The sequence below is a fragment of the Balaenoptera ricei genome, chromosome 12 (assembly GCF_028023285.1).
Source record: "Balaenoptera ricei isolate mBalRic1 chromosome 12, mBalRic1.hap2, whole genome shotgun sequence".
In the NCBI taxonomy this organism is placed as follows: Eukaryota; Metazoa; Chordata; class Mammalia; order Artiodactyla; family Balaenopteridae; genus Balaenoptera; species Balaenoptera ricei.
The window spans coordinates 54,794,885-54,811,383 of NC_082650.1; the positions used below are offsets into that span (position 1 = coordinate 54,794,885).

The window sequence follows — 16,499 nt, forward strand, 5'->3', positions numbered from 1 at the left end:
GTCACAGACCCTCGGATGTCAACTGCCGCCACTCGGGTCTGGCATTGCCAGCGTCCTCGGGCGCTTGGGCCCCATCGGGTGCCGGTTCCCGCGCTCTGCTGCCCGCAAGCTCTAGGTGAGCTCGGCCTCTCCCCTCCCCGAGAGGCTCCCAGGGCTCCGGGCCCGCGAACCCACTACGGCTCCTCCTCGCCCCCTGTAGGGCCTCCGGGTCCCAGGCGGAGGCAGCGCGCAGCCGGGCTCACCGGGTCGCGCGCTCTGGCCTGGCGCTGCGAATGCGAGGTGGGTCAGGGCGCTCACTGCACACCCGTCGTGGCCCGAGAGCCTCGGATCAAGACCAGTTGACACAGACCTTCCCTCTTTAAGGAGCGAGGTGAGCTGGGCGCCTGGGGAGAGCAGATGGCTGGGGAAACCGAGATCCACCCGCGCCCTCGTTTCCGAGGCTTTGGGAAACGTGTTGTTGGCCAGATAAGTCTCAGAGACTGCTGGCTTTGGAGCAAGAATAAGTACGAAAAGACTCTTAGCAACATAGTGCCCTTGTCATTCCGAAGATAAACGAAGGTTCAGTTAGAATCACGGAATGAACTGCGCTAGTCTATGAGCACTTTTGCTCACCGCTGTTATCTTCTTCATTTGTGTAGTTTGGTGAAGGGTTAATGTTAGTTTCACCATTTAGCTATTTAGCCCTGCACACACCTACCTGAAAAGCAATAGATAAACAGGACTTAACTAGAACAGGTAATTTAAGAAATCAGACTCAGAAGAAAAAGAAAATTTCTCTTGATTTAGTCAAAATTAACCTGAACGTTTACCAATTTACCAGTCTAACCTTCCTCGTCAGACTCATTCATTCTCTGTATAAGGATAGTTCAGTGCAAGCCACATAAATCTATTAAGTAGTGGTCAAAGGAAGCTGAAACCTTTGGCAAGAGGTTTCCATATTTATTGGCAAGATCCGATCCATATTTATTGACAGTAGGTTACTGGCATTTCAAAATAGACATATAGATAAGTATACCTAGATAAATAATAGACATATAGATAAACATACAAATAAAATAAATTATGTATAATATATAATGTTAATTACTATACAATATATATTGAATATAGAAAAATAAATAAATATATGGATTATACATATATTTTTAACAAGGCGTGGTGCATCAAAATATGTTGTAGGATTATCTCACCTTTTAAAAATTCTTATTACCGTGTCCTTGGTTCTTGGGTTAGTAGATCATAGTTTTCCCATCATTTCTCTTGACCAGAAATTGGTACTTTTAGTGCCGGTTGGAGAAATTTTAAAAGCCTGAAATTGAATTACAGTGAATTAGTTGGCAGTACAGATGTAATCAGGTGGATGTGAGGGGAAATATGTATTACTTAACTGACTATATAAATATCTATTAGAGTCACAGGCTATTAAAACTTGAAGGGGTTTCAAAGACCATCTAGTCCAGTTGTCTCAGTTCCCAGGAAGAAGCCAACCCAAGGAGCAGAAGTGACTTTCCCTGGTTTATGTGGCTCCTTGGCGCTTGTAGTATAGAACCTGACTCTCCCAGCCTCAGGCAGGCTTGGCACTCTCCTATCTTGACTACTGAGGTTTGGGGAGACAGAAAAGTAATTTCTAAAAAAGTCTGTCATTTTTGTGTACCTTCCATATGGCTTTCACCTCTGGCATTATCTACAGAGGCTAGGCCTTGGATATACTTAGGTGAATATGACTTTGTCCCTGTCTCGTAGAGAACACAGGTTAGTTAGGGGAACAAATGGGACAATGGGAATGAAAACACATTCTAAAGTGCAGTAGAAATGGCAGTTATTTTTAGCTTATATAATACTAATGCATAAGCTGATATTGACATCATGAGTGATAGAGGACATTTAATATCATTTTCCCTCCTGAAAAACTTATGAGATTAATTCTGATTTGGTTCTTGAAAGCAAACTTTGTATAAGTTGAGTTACTAAAATAATGATTCCTGCCCCCCATCCTAATATGTTTGTATTTTTATTGAGTCAAACATTTGGAAGGTAGAGGATTAAGAGGTGCAACCTATTATGTATGAAATAAGCTACAAGTATATATTGTACAACACAGGGAATATAGCCAATATTTTATAATAACTATAAATGGAGTGTAACCTTTAAAAATTGTGAATCACTATATCATACACATGTAACTTGTATAATATTGTACATCACCTGTACTTCAATAAAAAAAACATTTGGAAAGTAGTTGAATTTTAATGATTTCTTTCCTTTTTGCAGCAAATCAATATCTAAGTCAACTATTTCTCATATGTATGAACTGTTCTAGAATTATGGGAAGAGATCTTTAATTGACTTGATCATCCCATTAACAGTTTGTAAATTTAGGCATGTATAGTTTTCTATCATCTTAAGAGATGTGGAATTCTTTCACATTTGTTTATTAGCATCCTTTCAAAATGCCCAACCTGATACCAATTGATTCTACCACCTAAAACCTTCATTTTAGTGTGATGGATGAAAAGAAAAAAAAATGGAAAAGTATGGCTTATTGTGTGACCTTATTTGGAAAGAAAATCATATTTCTAAATTAAATTTAAACATGTTTTGGGTCCCCATTGGGACTTCTTTGCCCGAAACAGAACAATTCACATATTCTGTAAATCTACATAGTTTTTGCCAGGGACCAATTTGTATAATTAACAATAGAAAGAGTTTTTTAAGTACCGGAGAAGACAGGTCATATAGTAAGGAAATAGTGCCATTTTGTGTTAAGGTTTATGTAAGCATGTGTAAACTGTATATTCTTTGAAATGTATTTGCTACAGATTCTAATATTAAATAGTCAAATGTATACTCATGACCCCTCTTCCATATAAGGAACCTGGAAGTTTACTATTTTTCAATTTGTGAGATGCTACCAACTATAATTTTTATGGGAAAGTAAATCTTTAGACAGTTAAAGGAGTAAATGTTAACACTCTCTCTGTACATATAAATGATTATAGTAATATATTTATTAGGTCATATATGATAATTTAGAATGTATATATGTATGCTCTAGTGATTTAACAACAGTATGAAATTAAAGCCTTCCAAATATCCTAAGCCTTCAAATAGTAAATAGTAAGGTGTTAATTTTTTGAAAGTATTAAAAAAATCAGTTTTTCTAGTTATTTTACCTGTGTTTGGATTCAGTGTCACTAGTGGGAGTATGATAGAAAGCTATACTAAGTAACTGTAATAGCTATGGCTTATGAACATTGGTGACTGTCTTTTAGACTAGTTAATTCCCTCATTTCTCTCTCCCCCTCCAAGTATGTTTAGATACAAACATATAGATATATGGAGTGATATATATATATATATATATATATATATATATATATATATATATCAGAGAATAGTTGTGCACTATGCTAAGTATTTTATATATTTCATTTCCTCATAAAGTCAATGAAGTATTATCATCATTTAACAGATAAGGAAATAGATACATTTAATATGTGACAGAGCTGGGATTTGAACCTAGGTCTGTCTAATTCATAACCACCAGAGAAGTCTATTTACCCACATTTAGTTCACAGAAATAATTTTGGTATAACACCCATAGGGGTGATAAGATACAGCTGTCATTTTTTTGATTGTCCTTTTGTTTATTTGTTTTTATAGGAATTTTCAAGATGAATTATACCAAGTCCACCCCATTGGCAGAATCAACTGCAATAGGTTTTACACCTGAGTTAGAAACTATCCTACCTGTGCCTTCCAATCAGACCACTTGTGAAAACTGGAAAGAGATACATCATCTAGTTTTTCACGTAGCAAATATTTTTTTTGCAATTGGGTTGGTTATTCCAACTACTCTTCACCTTCATATGATACTTCTTAGGGGGATGTTAACTATAGGTAAGATACCTAACTGAGATTTTATGTAACTTTTCTATAACTTGCATCAGATGGACTTTGTATTGGGTGTTTCAGAGGATTTACATACTTGTTAACTGCATAACTGGGTGAATAAACTTTCTATACCTCAGTTTCCCCAGTGTCAAATAAGGGTAAAAATGGCACCTCCTGGGGTTGTAAGAATTCGGTGAGCGTGAGTGTGTGTGATATTTGACTTACAATAGTGCCTGGCACATTGTAAGTATTCTATAGTGTTAACTATCATTATTTGAATAGGCATTTACTTGCTGCAGCAAGTAAAGCAACACTGGGAACAAAAACAGTTACCTAGACAAAATAGTTCAAATAAAATTTGGGGGATGGTGCTCTGTTAACCCTGATGAAGCACGTTAAATTAATCCACATTAAAATACTAAAACAATCGAATTTACTATTTTAGCCAGTGATCCTTGACAGATTACTCTCTGTGTGATTATGTCCCTGGTGATTCATTTATTCAGGTGCATTTTTGAGCACCTGTAATATGTCAGACAGAAATTGACAAATGCAGTCCCCATCCTTGAGAAAGACCCTCTTTTGGGGGCTGGAGAGAAACAGATGAGCGGTCACATAGGACAGATCAGATGCTGTGATGCAGGTGTGCACCCAGTGCCAGGGAGAAATGGACAGCATGATGGGCTCAGCAGAAAGGCAGACCAGGGTCCACTGAAGAGACAACTTTGGAGCTGGTTTTGGGAAGATGAGAAGGATTTCTCTGAGTGTGAGTGTGTATGGTATCCAGGTAAAAGGCACAGAGGAGAGGGAGATTCAGCATGTTGAGGGAGAATGAAGAGTAGCTCACTGTGCCTGAAATATACGACAAATGACAATGAAGGGTCAAAGAAGGTGGTAGAAGGGTAGCTAGAAGGTAGCTTGTAGGACTTCTGTGGCTGTTACCTCTGAGTCAGGTAGGGATTACAGCAGGAGGAGCAGAGTATTGAGTGAAAAAATAAAACCACACCCTGTAAAAAAGCAAAAGCTAATTATGACTTTTAAGACAGAGTTTTGGAGATGGAACAGACCAAGGGAGATCACCTAGTCCAACACTTTATAAATGAAGAAACTGAGGCCTTTTACATGTCTTCAATATTTGCTACGTAATATTACCTAAAGAACCTTAAAATTTTTATATTTTGGGCTATTATTCAGGTGCCCCAAATCATTCTGATGAAATTTTAAAATTGCAAATGAATAACTTTTTTAAATGGGAGATTTAGTTTTTATGTGTATATGTGCTGTTGATATATTTGTGTTGATAATTGATATTGATAATTTTATTTTAAATTTAAACTATATATTGATTCTCCCATCATAAAACTGATCAAAAGAAACTGCAGATTTGCACAAACCTCTTAGAAAACAGTTCTTTAGTGTCATCAAAACCTATAAAGTTATCCCCTTGGCTCACTGTCAGGTGATCCACCCAAAGCAAGCAGTCACAAGAACAGATACATTTTTATGTATAAAGCTGTTTTTGCTACTTATCAAAAATTACAGCCAAAACATTTCACCCGTCTACCAGTAGGGAGATAGTTAAATAAATTTTGGTTTAATTAATTACAGTCATTAAAAACTATGTATACGAAGTTTTCATGAAATGGGAACATCACTGCAATAAGTAAAAGAATAGGTTTTAAACTGTGAATTCATTAGGTTTGCCATCAGGTAAAAATACATAAAGACTGTGAGGAAGTATTAAATATCAATAGTGGTTGTCTTTAAGTAGTAGAATTATGAAGTTTTTTTTCCTCCTTTAAAAAATGGTTTTTATACTTTACAAGTTTTCTGCAACAAAGTGTGTTTTGGTTTTGTTTGTTTTGGTAATCAAACAAAAACCACAATGTAACTTAATGTGATATTTGCCTTAGGTATTTCTAAGATGTGTTTGGTTTATTTTATACATGGAAGATGACAAATGTATTCAGCTACATGCTGAAGCTACTCTAGACACCTAACATGCCCACTTCATTATTCAACAGGATGTACCCTTTACATCGTCTGGGCCACTCTCTACCGATGTGCCTTGGATATCATGATCTGGAACTCGGTGTTCCTGGGGATCAACATTTTGCATCTTTCATATCTTTTGTACAAGAAAAGACCGGTAATTACTAACAATTAATTAATAACGAAGAGACTTTAAAGCATTTGCTTTTCAAGTACTTTGTTCAGACCTGAGAATGAGCATCTAACATCTTCAGGCCCTTTAATATCATTTTTCTGAAGATGAGACTTTCTATGAAAGTCTTTCTAAGACTTTCACTTTCTTTCTGAAAGTGAAATATTTGAGCACCACTAAATTTGTTCTACCAACGAGTTTTTAAAACGTCTTTAATCATTAGGGCAATTTAGACATGAGAGAACATGACAGTATTCTTTTTAGTCATCTAACTTCATTATTTATTTTGCCTATTGATATTCAAATGTCACTTTGGAAAATCGTTGCCTTGTTATAAAATTAAGTGCTCAGAGACAACTTCCATGAACTTGCTAATGATTAACAAATAACTTATGCTATTTTTTCATGCTATTTTTTAAAATGTAACAGCTGTTTTTTTTATGTCCAAAATACTCACTTAAGGAAATCACCATTTTTGGTGAGTTGTTATGAAAACACTAGGGTTCAACTTTTTCTTTTCCACTCCTTGTTGTGTTTCCTTGATCATACCAAGAACAAACAGATGTAAACAGAATAAGAAAATAGCATGGCTCCTAGAAATCACTCCACAGCTGTTTTTTGACTGTCCAAAGCACATACAAATATTCAGTAAAGTAAAAGATAACATGCTTGCTCTAATCTTATGTTCAAGGCCAGACATGCACATAGAAAACTATTAGAAAACAAGATAATTCATAGTAAATTATAATTTCGATGATACAGGTGATATATGTAATAGGCATTCCACTAGACTGCCATCTCCTCAAACATTGTAACCCAGTCCGTTTTGCTTACTGTATTAGTCAGCTTTCACTACATTATGCTGTGTAACAAACAATCTGATAGTCTCAGTGCCTTATAACAGCAACAGGTTTTTTTCCTTACCAACCTAATATATGGACTGTGGCAGCTGTGATTCTATTCCATGTGTCTTCTTCATTTCAGGGTCTCTGCTGAAGCAGCAGGTTCTATTTGGACATGCATTCTCATGGCAGAGAGAAAAATATAAGAGAACAAAAGAAACACCCAATGTTTCTTAAAATTTCTGTTCCCATTTCACTGGCCAAAGCAAATGACATGACCAAGCCTGATGATGTGGGAGTAGGATAGGATAAGAGGATATATGATCCTCTTGCAGGGGTGGAAGCAGCAAATAGCTGGAAACAATAATATCATCTACCACACTTACTGTTGTATTCCCGGTTCCTGCCAAGCATGGTTAGCACTTAATTGGTGCTCAAGAAAACATTTGATAAGTGGATGCTTTCAAAGAGAAGAATTAAGAGGGCTTCATGAAGGAATTGGGACTTGAGCTAAGACTTGCAGGATGAGCAGATTATGAATATGAGTCAATTTTTCAGTTCGTACGTTCATTGCTGTGCCACATTGGCTAGTGTGCATGCTGGAAGTGAGACAGATTGGTGAATAAATTATTTTAAACACTCATTATGAGAGCTGTGGAGTGGAGAAGGTAGATGATAGTAACGATAAGGATTTCAGCTTCTGAATATCAGAACTTACTACAACCCCAAGTTCTGAACATAAGATTCAGAAGTTGCTGATGTGATGGTAGCACCAGGTAAGTAAATCATTTAGTATCTGTGCTTTTGTTTCTTCTCTGACAATAAACCTACCTTTTTGAAAAATATAAATGCTAGCACTTCGTTAAAATGAAACAGCAGGACAAGTGAGAGCATTGCAAAGGCCGCAGTGACATCTGAGCAGCCCTGGTCGTCTGCGTCTGTAAGCTTCATGGTGTGGCTACCATAGATATCATTGAGATGGATGATCATTTGAACCCCAAAGTTCATTCCCATGCTGTACAGATTTCCCAGACTAATGCTGGATGCAAAGATGGGGCTTGACCCGGGCCTCGAATAGTCTGACAACAGAGGTGATTGAGCCATTTTGCTTTCCCTCCCTCTAGCATCCAGCCTTACTGGCCAGTGGGTTCTCTATTCTACCGAGATTATGGTAGCTCAGGATGAGACTACTACATGGAAACTTTTTTACTCTTCACTTTGCTTCAGAATAAATGAGAAGCAGCAATTGGAGCTGTGGATGTTTGCTTTCCTATATTAACTCATTAGATAATAATTACATATAGAAAAAATGTTTAATGTATGTATCCTCATAAATTTGTTTCCAGGTTGATTCCTAATTTATGTACTTATTTTCTTGCTGTAATATTTCAAAGTTAGTGTAATTTCCTTCTGTGAAACAGAAGTATTCTAAAAATGAAAAGGTTTTACGTTGTTTATAGGAAACGCTAAGATTGGCAAGGTGAATGTTGTAACAGCATTCGAAACCTCCACGGTTGCTTGGTAGCGCATAGAAAGAGATGTAATCAATAGTGCAGATCTTCACCATATGCTCTCAGAGTTCAGTTTAACTGCAAAAGTGCCCTTTTAGCGTCTAAACTTACATCACCACTTACTCTTCTGTGTCAGATTCCATTGACCAAAACACAGAAGGGTGATGGCATCTACTGCAGATTTGTTTATTCTAAAAATCCCTATTTAGACCACAGAAGCCAATGTTTTGGTGTTGCTGCGTTAGTGAGGCATCTGATCACTGCTGCCTTTCAGGTAAAAATAGAAAAGGAACTCAAAAGCATCTACCGGAGATTGTTTGAACCACTCCGTGTGCCTCCAGATTTGTTCAAAAGATTAACTGGACAGTTTTGCATGATCCAAACATTGAAAAAGGGCGAGACCTATGCTGCAGAGGATATAACCTCAGTTGACGACCGTCTGAGTATTCTCCTGAAGGGAAAGTAAGTGCTCTATGGAAATCGAAATGCTTCGTTTGCCTGGAATCCTCTCCTGGCTTCTGGGTAGGAAATGAATGAAAGGAAATGTTGCCAACTAATGAAATAAGCGGTCACAGAGTTGGTTGGTGGTGAATTTTCATCAGACAACTGCATTTTAGAATATTACAGAGCAACATGGTAAAATTGTGTAGAATTTATTGCTGTGAATCTTGTTGATGTCAGGGTTTTCATTTGTGAAGTTTTCAACTTTTTTGGAAGTTTTATTTAAATTTAATGAGGCAGAATTGTAATAGGTTTAAATTGGGTGTTAAAATTTAAGGAGCTTATGCGTGTTTCAGAGGTGACTTGCTTAATTTTTTGAACATCACAAAAATACAACTTCGAGGAATATCAGTCTCCTGGGGAGACAGCCAGTGTCTGTTCCCTCTCAAAAGTGTCCCAGTTTGAGTAATTAATTATATGGTCACTCCAGCTATAACAGCAATGATAACCATTGGAAGGCACATGTCTTCTTCAATATGGACACTTTTTTTCCCTTGTTGTTGGTGAAATTTATTTTGAAATTAATACTTGTGCCTCAGGAAGGGCTTTTTAATTATGTCAGTCACCTGGGGGGGGTCTTTAAAATTTTACAAAATACAAACCCATAAGATTATGGAGATTTTAAGGCTTGTCATATTATGTGCAGATTATTATGCATTTATTAACACTAATTTCTGTTATCAGAATGAAGGTCTCCTATCGAGGACATTTTCTGCATAATATTTACCCCTGTGCCTTTATAGATTCTCCTGAATTTAGATCAACCCAGATGCACAAAGGTGAAAAATTCCAGGTATGTTTTGGCATGATTTTTAAGAAGATTGAAACTAGTTAATGTCTCATTCAAAATCCAAAGGATATGGATGGGAAAGTGGCCATGATTTACTGAAAAAAGAGATTACCATACGGAATATATAGTATGACCCCATTTTTGTAAAACTTAAAGTAGTGTGTGTATGTACACAGGAAGAGGTCTAGAAAGATCTATCCTGATTTAGCCATTGTGTTAACACTGTTATTTCTGGGTTGTGAGTTTGATCGCTTTTTTGTTTGCTTCCTTTTTGCTTATTTGAATTTTTATAATTTTTCCATAGAGAACATCTAATGCTTTTGTTATGAGAAAAAAGGAAAATGTCAATTATAGATAATCAGTGTTCTTAAAACATGTAATTGGTTACTTTTATTGGGGAAAAATAGAAAACTGACTTTGCCCTAGAGAACCTACTTTGTTAACCCTTATGAAAAACAACTGTAACCACTTTACTCTTTTAAATTTAATGAATATGTTTAAGGGCAAAGAATGAAGTTCTTCACAGTTACAATAATTTGAACATGACTACTTAGCCTGGTTCTTTTTGTATCTTAAAAATAATGCTCCATTATGTGACACTTTGTTCTGATTCTTTCTGCGAGTGTCCAGCTCTCCTATTTTATTCCCCTCATTATTGTTAGGAGAGTAACCAAGAAAATGGGTAAGAGTTTCCTTTAGTCTCAGCCTCTAGATAAACAGCAGTATGGAAATATCCTGAGAACAGGTTTTCTTCTGAGCCGGAGGGTAAATGTATTTAGGTAGGAAATGGAATAGAAGGGGGTGCTATCACCTGAGGGAGGAAAAAATCAGTGTTTCTTGATGACAGAATCTGATCTTTGAGTCTCATTCTGAAATGCCACACAATTTGGGATGCCCCATGGAGATAAAAGGGCACATTCACAGACACTACTTAAGTTTATTTACAACGGTGTCAGGCCTGCCCTGCTCCTACCCTGCCTGAGTAACTGGCCTGAGTAACCACACACACCTGGTTAAAGTTGTATGCATTTACTAGAAGGTCTCATATAAATTTACCACCTGGCTGCAGTGCTGGCTGCAAGCTCACTGAGCTTAAGATAGAGGAGAAAGCAGATGCTGTGCCCTGTCTCCCCTCATTTACACTCTCCCTTGCGTTTTCAAGGGTCAGCTCTGCACTGAGATTTATTCTTATAGTATCTTTAATCACCACCATCTACAAACTGGCACAGGGCCACTTCTTTTCTCTTTCCCTCTTTCCTCTGACCACCTTACAATTTCTTCTTTCAAAGCCCAACATTTATCTGCTGCATCCATTTCTCTGTTTATAGTAGCAAGTGGTTTTACACAATAGCTCAGTTTCATATAATCCTGAAGAGACTGGCATTTGGGGAAAAGGTGGGAACTGAACCTCCTCTGTTTCCAGAAGCACATAGCCCCTGGGATATAACATGTACTGTCTTTTCCACCAGACTTCAAATTATGTTATAGTTATAATTAAATTAACAACAAGAAAGGCATTTCTGCCACTGGTCACAGTTCTCTTCTTGGGGACTAGGGATTGGCATTCGGTAGTTGAGAAATGTTCCTCATGTTTCTAAAAACATGACCAAACTCAGGGTACCCTAGCTGAGTGAAGGCTATTTATTCAGCCTTTCTAAAGACTAGTCAGCTTTTCTCAGCATAGAGTCTGGTGTGGCATTTCCTGATGGGTCAATGGGTAAAACCTACCCTGGCATCATCGAGACTGTGTCCTGTACAGTTGGAGCAGATTCCCATCAGAGTAAGCCCTCGGGAAAGATTCTGTTTTGATTGTTTACCAAATGTTCCTACTGGCAGATACTCAACAGTAAAAATAGCTGTTGCACATCTGTGTAGGAGTATATTGCCTCTCCCTGAAGCGAGTTCGCAGTGAAAACTGGCAGGTGCTCCCAGGACCAACTTTTCGCTCTCTGTGCCGGTGGCATTTACACCTGAGAGTCAATGGCCGGACGTCTCCGTCCACATGCCTTTTTACCTGCTAATCTCATTTTTCTCTAATTCTGAACAGCTACAAGTGTTCTGACAAGGAGCTGCTTCCTTTGCATTTTTCTTTCTTTAAATTCATTCTTCGGTAGGGGTGCTACTGAATTCTACCGTAGGGTGAAATGAGGAAAGGAAGCAAGTGGACTCGATGACTGTCCCTTGAGATTGCACAGTGAATGTTGTTCAGGAATGTACGGTAATTATGATGACCGGCAGAGTGACAGAGCTGAGACAACGACTCCAGCTGCCCCCTAGGTGCTGTGTTAGTACTTACAGACCCAAGCTGCTGCTTAGAAATGTTGGAGAATCTTGAGTATCATTATCACAAAAGGTAGTTTTCTGTGTTTGGCTTCTTCTTTGTACAGTTGTTTCATATCCAGCGAGCTCTGCCATTTCCATTTTTCTTTTGGATTTTATCTCCCGCTGTTGCCTTGCCATAGTCAATAGCACATCCTGTGCTGTGAAGCTTGAAAATCAAACATTTATTGACTTTAAGGGAAGAAGAATGTCTTGGAGGCAGATGTCCAAGCTCTGGTGAAATAAATGAACACTGAGTTATAACTGGCTTTTAAATAAAACCTTATCTTAGTGTTAAGTAAATCTTTGGGTTAAGTTGCAAAGCAATTTAATCTGCCAGTCTTGACTCTGCTGTGTTTTAGTGCAGATGAAAACTCAGTAAGAATTAGCTGAATAGACCACTTTCAGGACGTTTTCATGTTCCTGGTGTGTGAAACCTTGTGCAGTACACAAAGAAAATAATAAATTCTCCCCTGAGGACAGTCAGCCAGTCATAGTGTCAGACTGCCATTCCCATTCTAGCACATTCAGCAATTCCCTCTGATGCTCTTGTTCTTGATAAGGTCTTTTCATTATGTGAGGGTGTAGGATTGGTTTGGGACTAATCCAGCGCCTTGAGGTAATCACAGCAAACCCGGTTACAAACGCTTAGTCTAATTCTCTACCTGAGAGAAATTCTTTTGTGTCTTCCATTACCGTGTTTGCTTTTATTTCTTCTGTGAAATTCTTCACAAGAACTCAAGAATGGCACTGCTGAGGTACCCTAATAACCTAAGAAGCAAATGTATTTCATGGAAACTTTAAAAATTCCTAGATTGCATCATAAAAATTCCTCATTAAAGATATGTTTCACTTGACTGTTGTGACAGGAAATCATTAAGTAAATCTGTCTATTTGACAGTAATGAAGCATTAGCTATCCACTGAAATGACCTCAGTCGATATGCTAACTACCTGCTTCCAACTAAATGCCTGCTCTTAGGGACTTGTAAGACTCATACATACTGTAGATATAGCTTACTATTTGAATATTGTTACTACATTAAAATTGAATAATAATTTTAACAGGTTTAAAAATCGTTTTCCACCATCAATAAGAAATGGTTGCCTAGTCTCATGTAAATCAATGAAGTTAGAACACACCCTCTGACCATACACAAAAATAAACTCAAAATGGCTTAAAGACTTAAACATGAGGCATGACACCATACAACTCTTAGAAGAAATCATAGGCAAAACATTCTCTGACATAAATTGTACCAATGTTTTCTTAGGTCAGTCTCCCAAGGCAATAGAAATAAAAATAAAAATTAACAAATGGGACCTAATCAAACTTACAAGCTTTGGCACAACAAAGGAAACCATAAACAGACTGAAAAGACAACCTACAGAATGGGAGAAAATATTTGCAAATGATGCGACCGACAAGGGCTTAATTTCCAAAATATACAAACAGCTCATACAACTCAACAACAACAAAAAAACCCAATCGAAAAATGGGCAGAAGACCTAAAGAGACATTTCTCCAAAGAAGAAATACAGATGGCCAAAAGGCACATGAAAAGATGCTCAACATCGCTAATTATTAGGGAAATGCAAATCAAAACTACAATGAGGTACCACCTTACACCAGTCAGAATGGCCACCATTAAAAAGTCTACAAATAACAAATGCTGGAGAGGGTGTGGAGAAAAGGGAGCCCTCCTACACTGTTGGTGGGAATGTAAGTTGGTGCAGCCACTGTGGAAAATAGTATGGAGGTTCCTCAGAAAGATAAAAATAGAATTACCATATGATCCAGCAGTCCCACTCCTGGGCATATATCCAGACAAAATTATAATTCAAAAAGATACACGCACCCCAATGTTCATTGCAGCACTATTCACAATAGCCAAGACATGGAAACAACCTAAATGTCCATCAACAGATGAATGGATAAAGAAGATGTGGTACATATATACAATGGAATATTACTCAGTCATAAAAAAGAATGAAATAACGCCATTTGCAGCAACATGAATGAAACTAGAGATTATCACACTAAGTGAAGGAAGTCAGAAAGAGAAAGACAAATACCATATATCACTTATATGCAGAATCTAAAATATGACACAAATGAACCTATCTATGAAACAGAAACACTCACAGACATAGAGAACTGACTTGTGGTTGCCAAGGAGGAGGGGGTTGGGGGAGGGATGGAGTGGGAGGTTGGGGTGAGCAGATGTAAGCTATTATATATGGAATGGATAAACAACAAGGTCCTACTGTACAGCACAGAGAACTATATTCAGTATCCTATGATAAACAATAAAGGAAAAGAATATATATGTATAACTGAATCACTTTGCTGTACAGCAGAAGTTAACACAACATTGTAAATCAACTATACTTCAATAAAATAAGTGGCTTCCTACTGTATATAAAGTAGATAAACAACAAGGACCTACTGTATAGCACAAGGAACTGTATTCAATATGTTGTCATAACCTATTATGGAAAAGAATCTGGAAAAGGAGAGATATATATATGTATAAATGAATCCCTTTGCTGTATACCTGAAACACTGTAAATCGACTATACTTCAATTTTTAAAAAACATTTTAAAAAATATAGGAAATGGTGGCTAAGCAAATTATAGTATCATTTTGAAAGTATTATTGCCTCAGGGCAACTTGAGGTTATTAAAATGGTTGAAGAAAAGTTAAATGCATATACATCACCTAAGTGCAACGACGACTTCTTTTCTTGGATGATTTCCAACTCCTCTTTTAACTTCTTCCCGCACTGTTCGTGAACTGTATCTTCCAAAGGCATGGATGACATCTTCGCAAAATGAAGGGACCTCAACATTCCTAACCCTTTCTTCAACACTTGGGTGCCAGGCTGGGCCACCGTGCGAGGCCGGTGCTCACTTTCTCTAATTACTCCTCTAGAACGTTACTCAGTTGCCTTCTGTTTACGTGCCCATCTCCTACTATCTCTGGGAACTCCTCAGGACTGGCTTATGTGGCTCTTGACCTTATACTTGACCTTATACTTCTTTCTATAAATCTTTTTTTTCCCCTTGGTCACATGTCTTTACTTATTATCAGCTTCCTCCACTAGAATGTAGGCTTCATGACATTGTGTTCAGCTGTTCTTTGTATGCGGGATTCTCGATGGTGAGTCAGCCTTGTGGTCACTTCACCAAATGCCTTTCTCTGTGATTGTCTTGATGAATCTAGGACACATTGGGTAGGGTTTGGCCTGGTGGAAAAATATGCCTGGGCTGGAAGTCAGCAGTGCTCACTCCACCATTCATTAACATGTGTTCCTGGCTAAGTTTTTTGGTGCTTCTCATTTGCTTTTTTATAAATTGATTGATTGATTGATTGATTGATTGATTGATTGCCACGTTGGGTCTTCGTTGCTGCACGCGGGCTTTCTCTGGTTGCGGTGAGCAGGGGCTACTCTTTGTTGCGGTGCGCAGGCTTCTCATTTCGGTGGCTTCTTTCTCTTGTTGCAGAGCACAGGCTCTAGGCGCCCGGGCTTCAGTAGTTGTGGCCCACAGGCTTTAGTAGTTACGGCTTGCGGGCTCTAGAGCACAGGCTCAGTAGTTGTGGCTCATGGGCTTAGTTGCTCCACGGCATGTGAGATCTTCCCACACCAGAGATCGAACCCGTGTCCCCTGCATTGGCAGGTGGATTCTTAACCACTGTGCCACCAGGGAAGCCCCTTGATGCTTCTCATTTGGCATCTGGAAAATGAGGAAGAATGTTATCTGTCTTACCTCAAAGGCAATTTTAAGGACCTGCTTACATGATAGATGTAAAAGCACCTTAAATGTTTTAAAGTACAATACATACTTAAAGTGGGTGGCATTATGTGTACCTGTCATTTCCTACTCATTCTCTACCATTTTCCCCTGTTCTGTATTTGTCAAAACACTAATTGCCACCTGAGATTGTCACATTTCTTTATTCATCATCGCCTTCCTCCACTAGAATGTAAGCATCACAGGGCAAGGATCGTGGCTTTTTTGTTCACAATGGTAACCTCAGTGCCTTGAACCGTGTCTGGCATAAAGTACGAGCCTAACAGTGTATGCTGAAAGAATAAATGAAATTTAGTGTTTTACGGAGCCATAGAGCTGCTGATGCATTTCTTAAATCCCAATGTGTTTGGTTGGGGGGATTTATTATTTAATGTATTTAATATTATTTAATAGAATAAATAAGTGCAGTTTTATTTTTCTAGGAACACTGACCCATCTTTTGTAGCCAAACCCTCTAATTTACTAAAGGTCAGATTTCAACCACTGACATAAGGAGAGAAGCTGGGTTTTCTGTTTTCTCTCCTAGTAGACATAAATACCCCCTCGTCATCTGAAATATGTTTAATTTTTTTACTAACAAAGGGTAAAGAGCTCCTATGGAAATCTTTGCTCTGAGCCCAGATATGACTTCATGTCAATTTAGAAACCTTTATTAATCTCCC

General features: G+C 37.9%; 1 protein-coding gene across 2 annotated transcripts in view; it reads left to right on the top strand.

Annotated features, from left to right (window-relative positions):
- BVES (blood vessel epicardial substance) overlaps positions 1-16,499 on the top strand; it is a 40,800-nt gene that overhangs the window by 452 nt on the left and 23,849 nt on the right. The window contains exons 2-6 of one of the 2 annotated variants that reach the window (XM_059941504.1): positions 200-370; positions 3,664-3,900; positions 5,919-6,043; positions 8,686-8,873; positions 9,597-9,705. In XM_059941504.1, the coding sequence (XP_059797487.1) occupies positions 3,675-3,900; positions 5,919-6,043; positions 8,686-8,873; positions 9,597-9,705 (648 nt within the window). In that variant the 5' untranslated portion in view covers positions 200-370; positions 3,664-3,674. The remainder of the gene's footprint in view (positions 1-199; positions 371-3,663; positions 3,901-5,918; positions 6,044-8,685; positions 8,874-9,596; positions 9,706-16,499) is intronic. The other variant, XM_059941503.1, reaches the window with a different exon arrangement.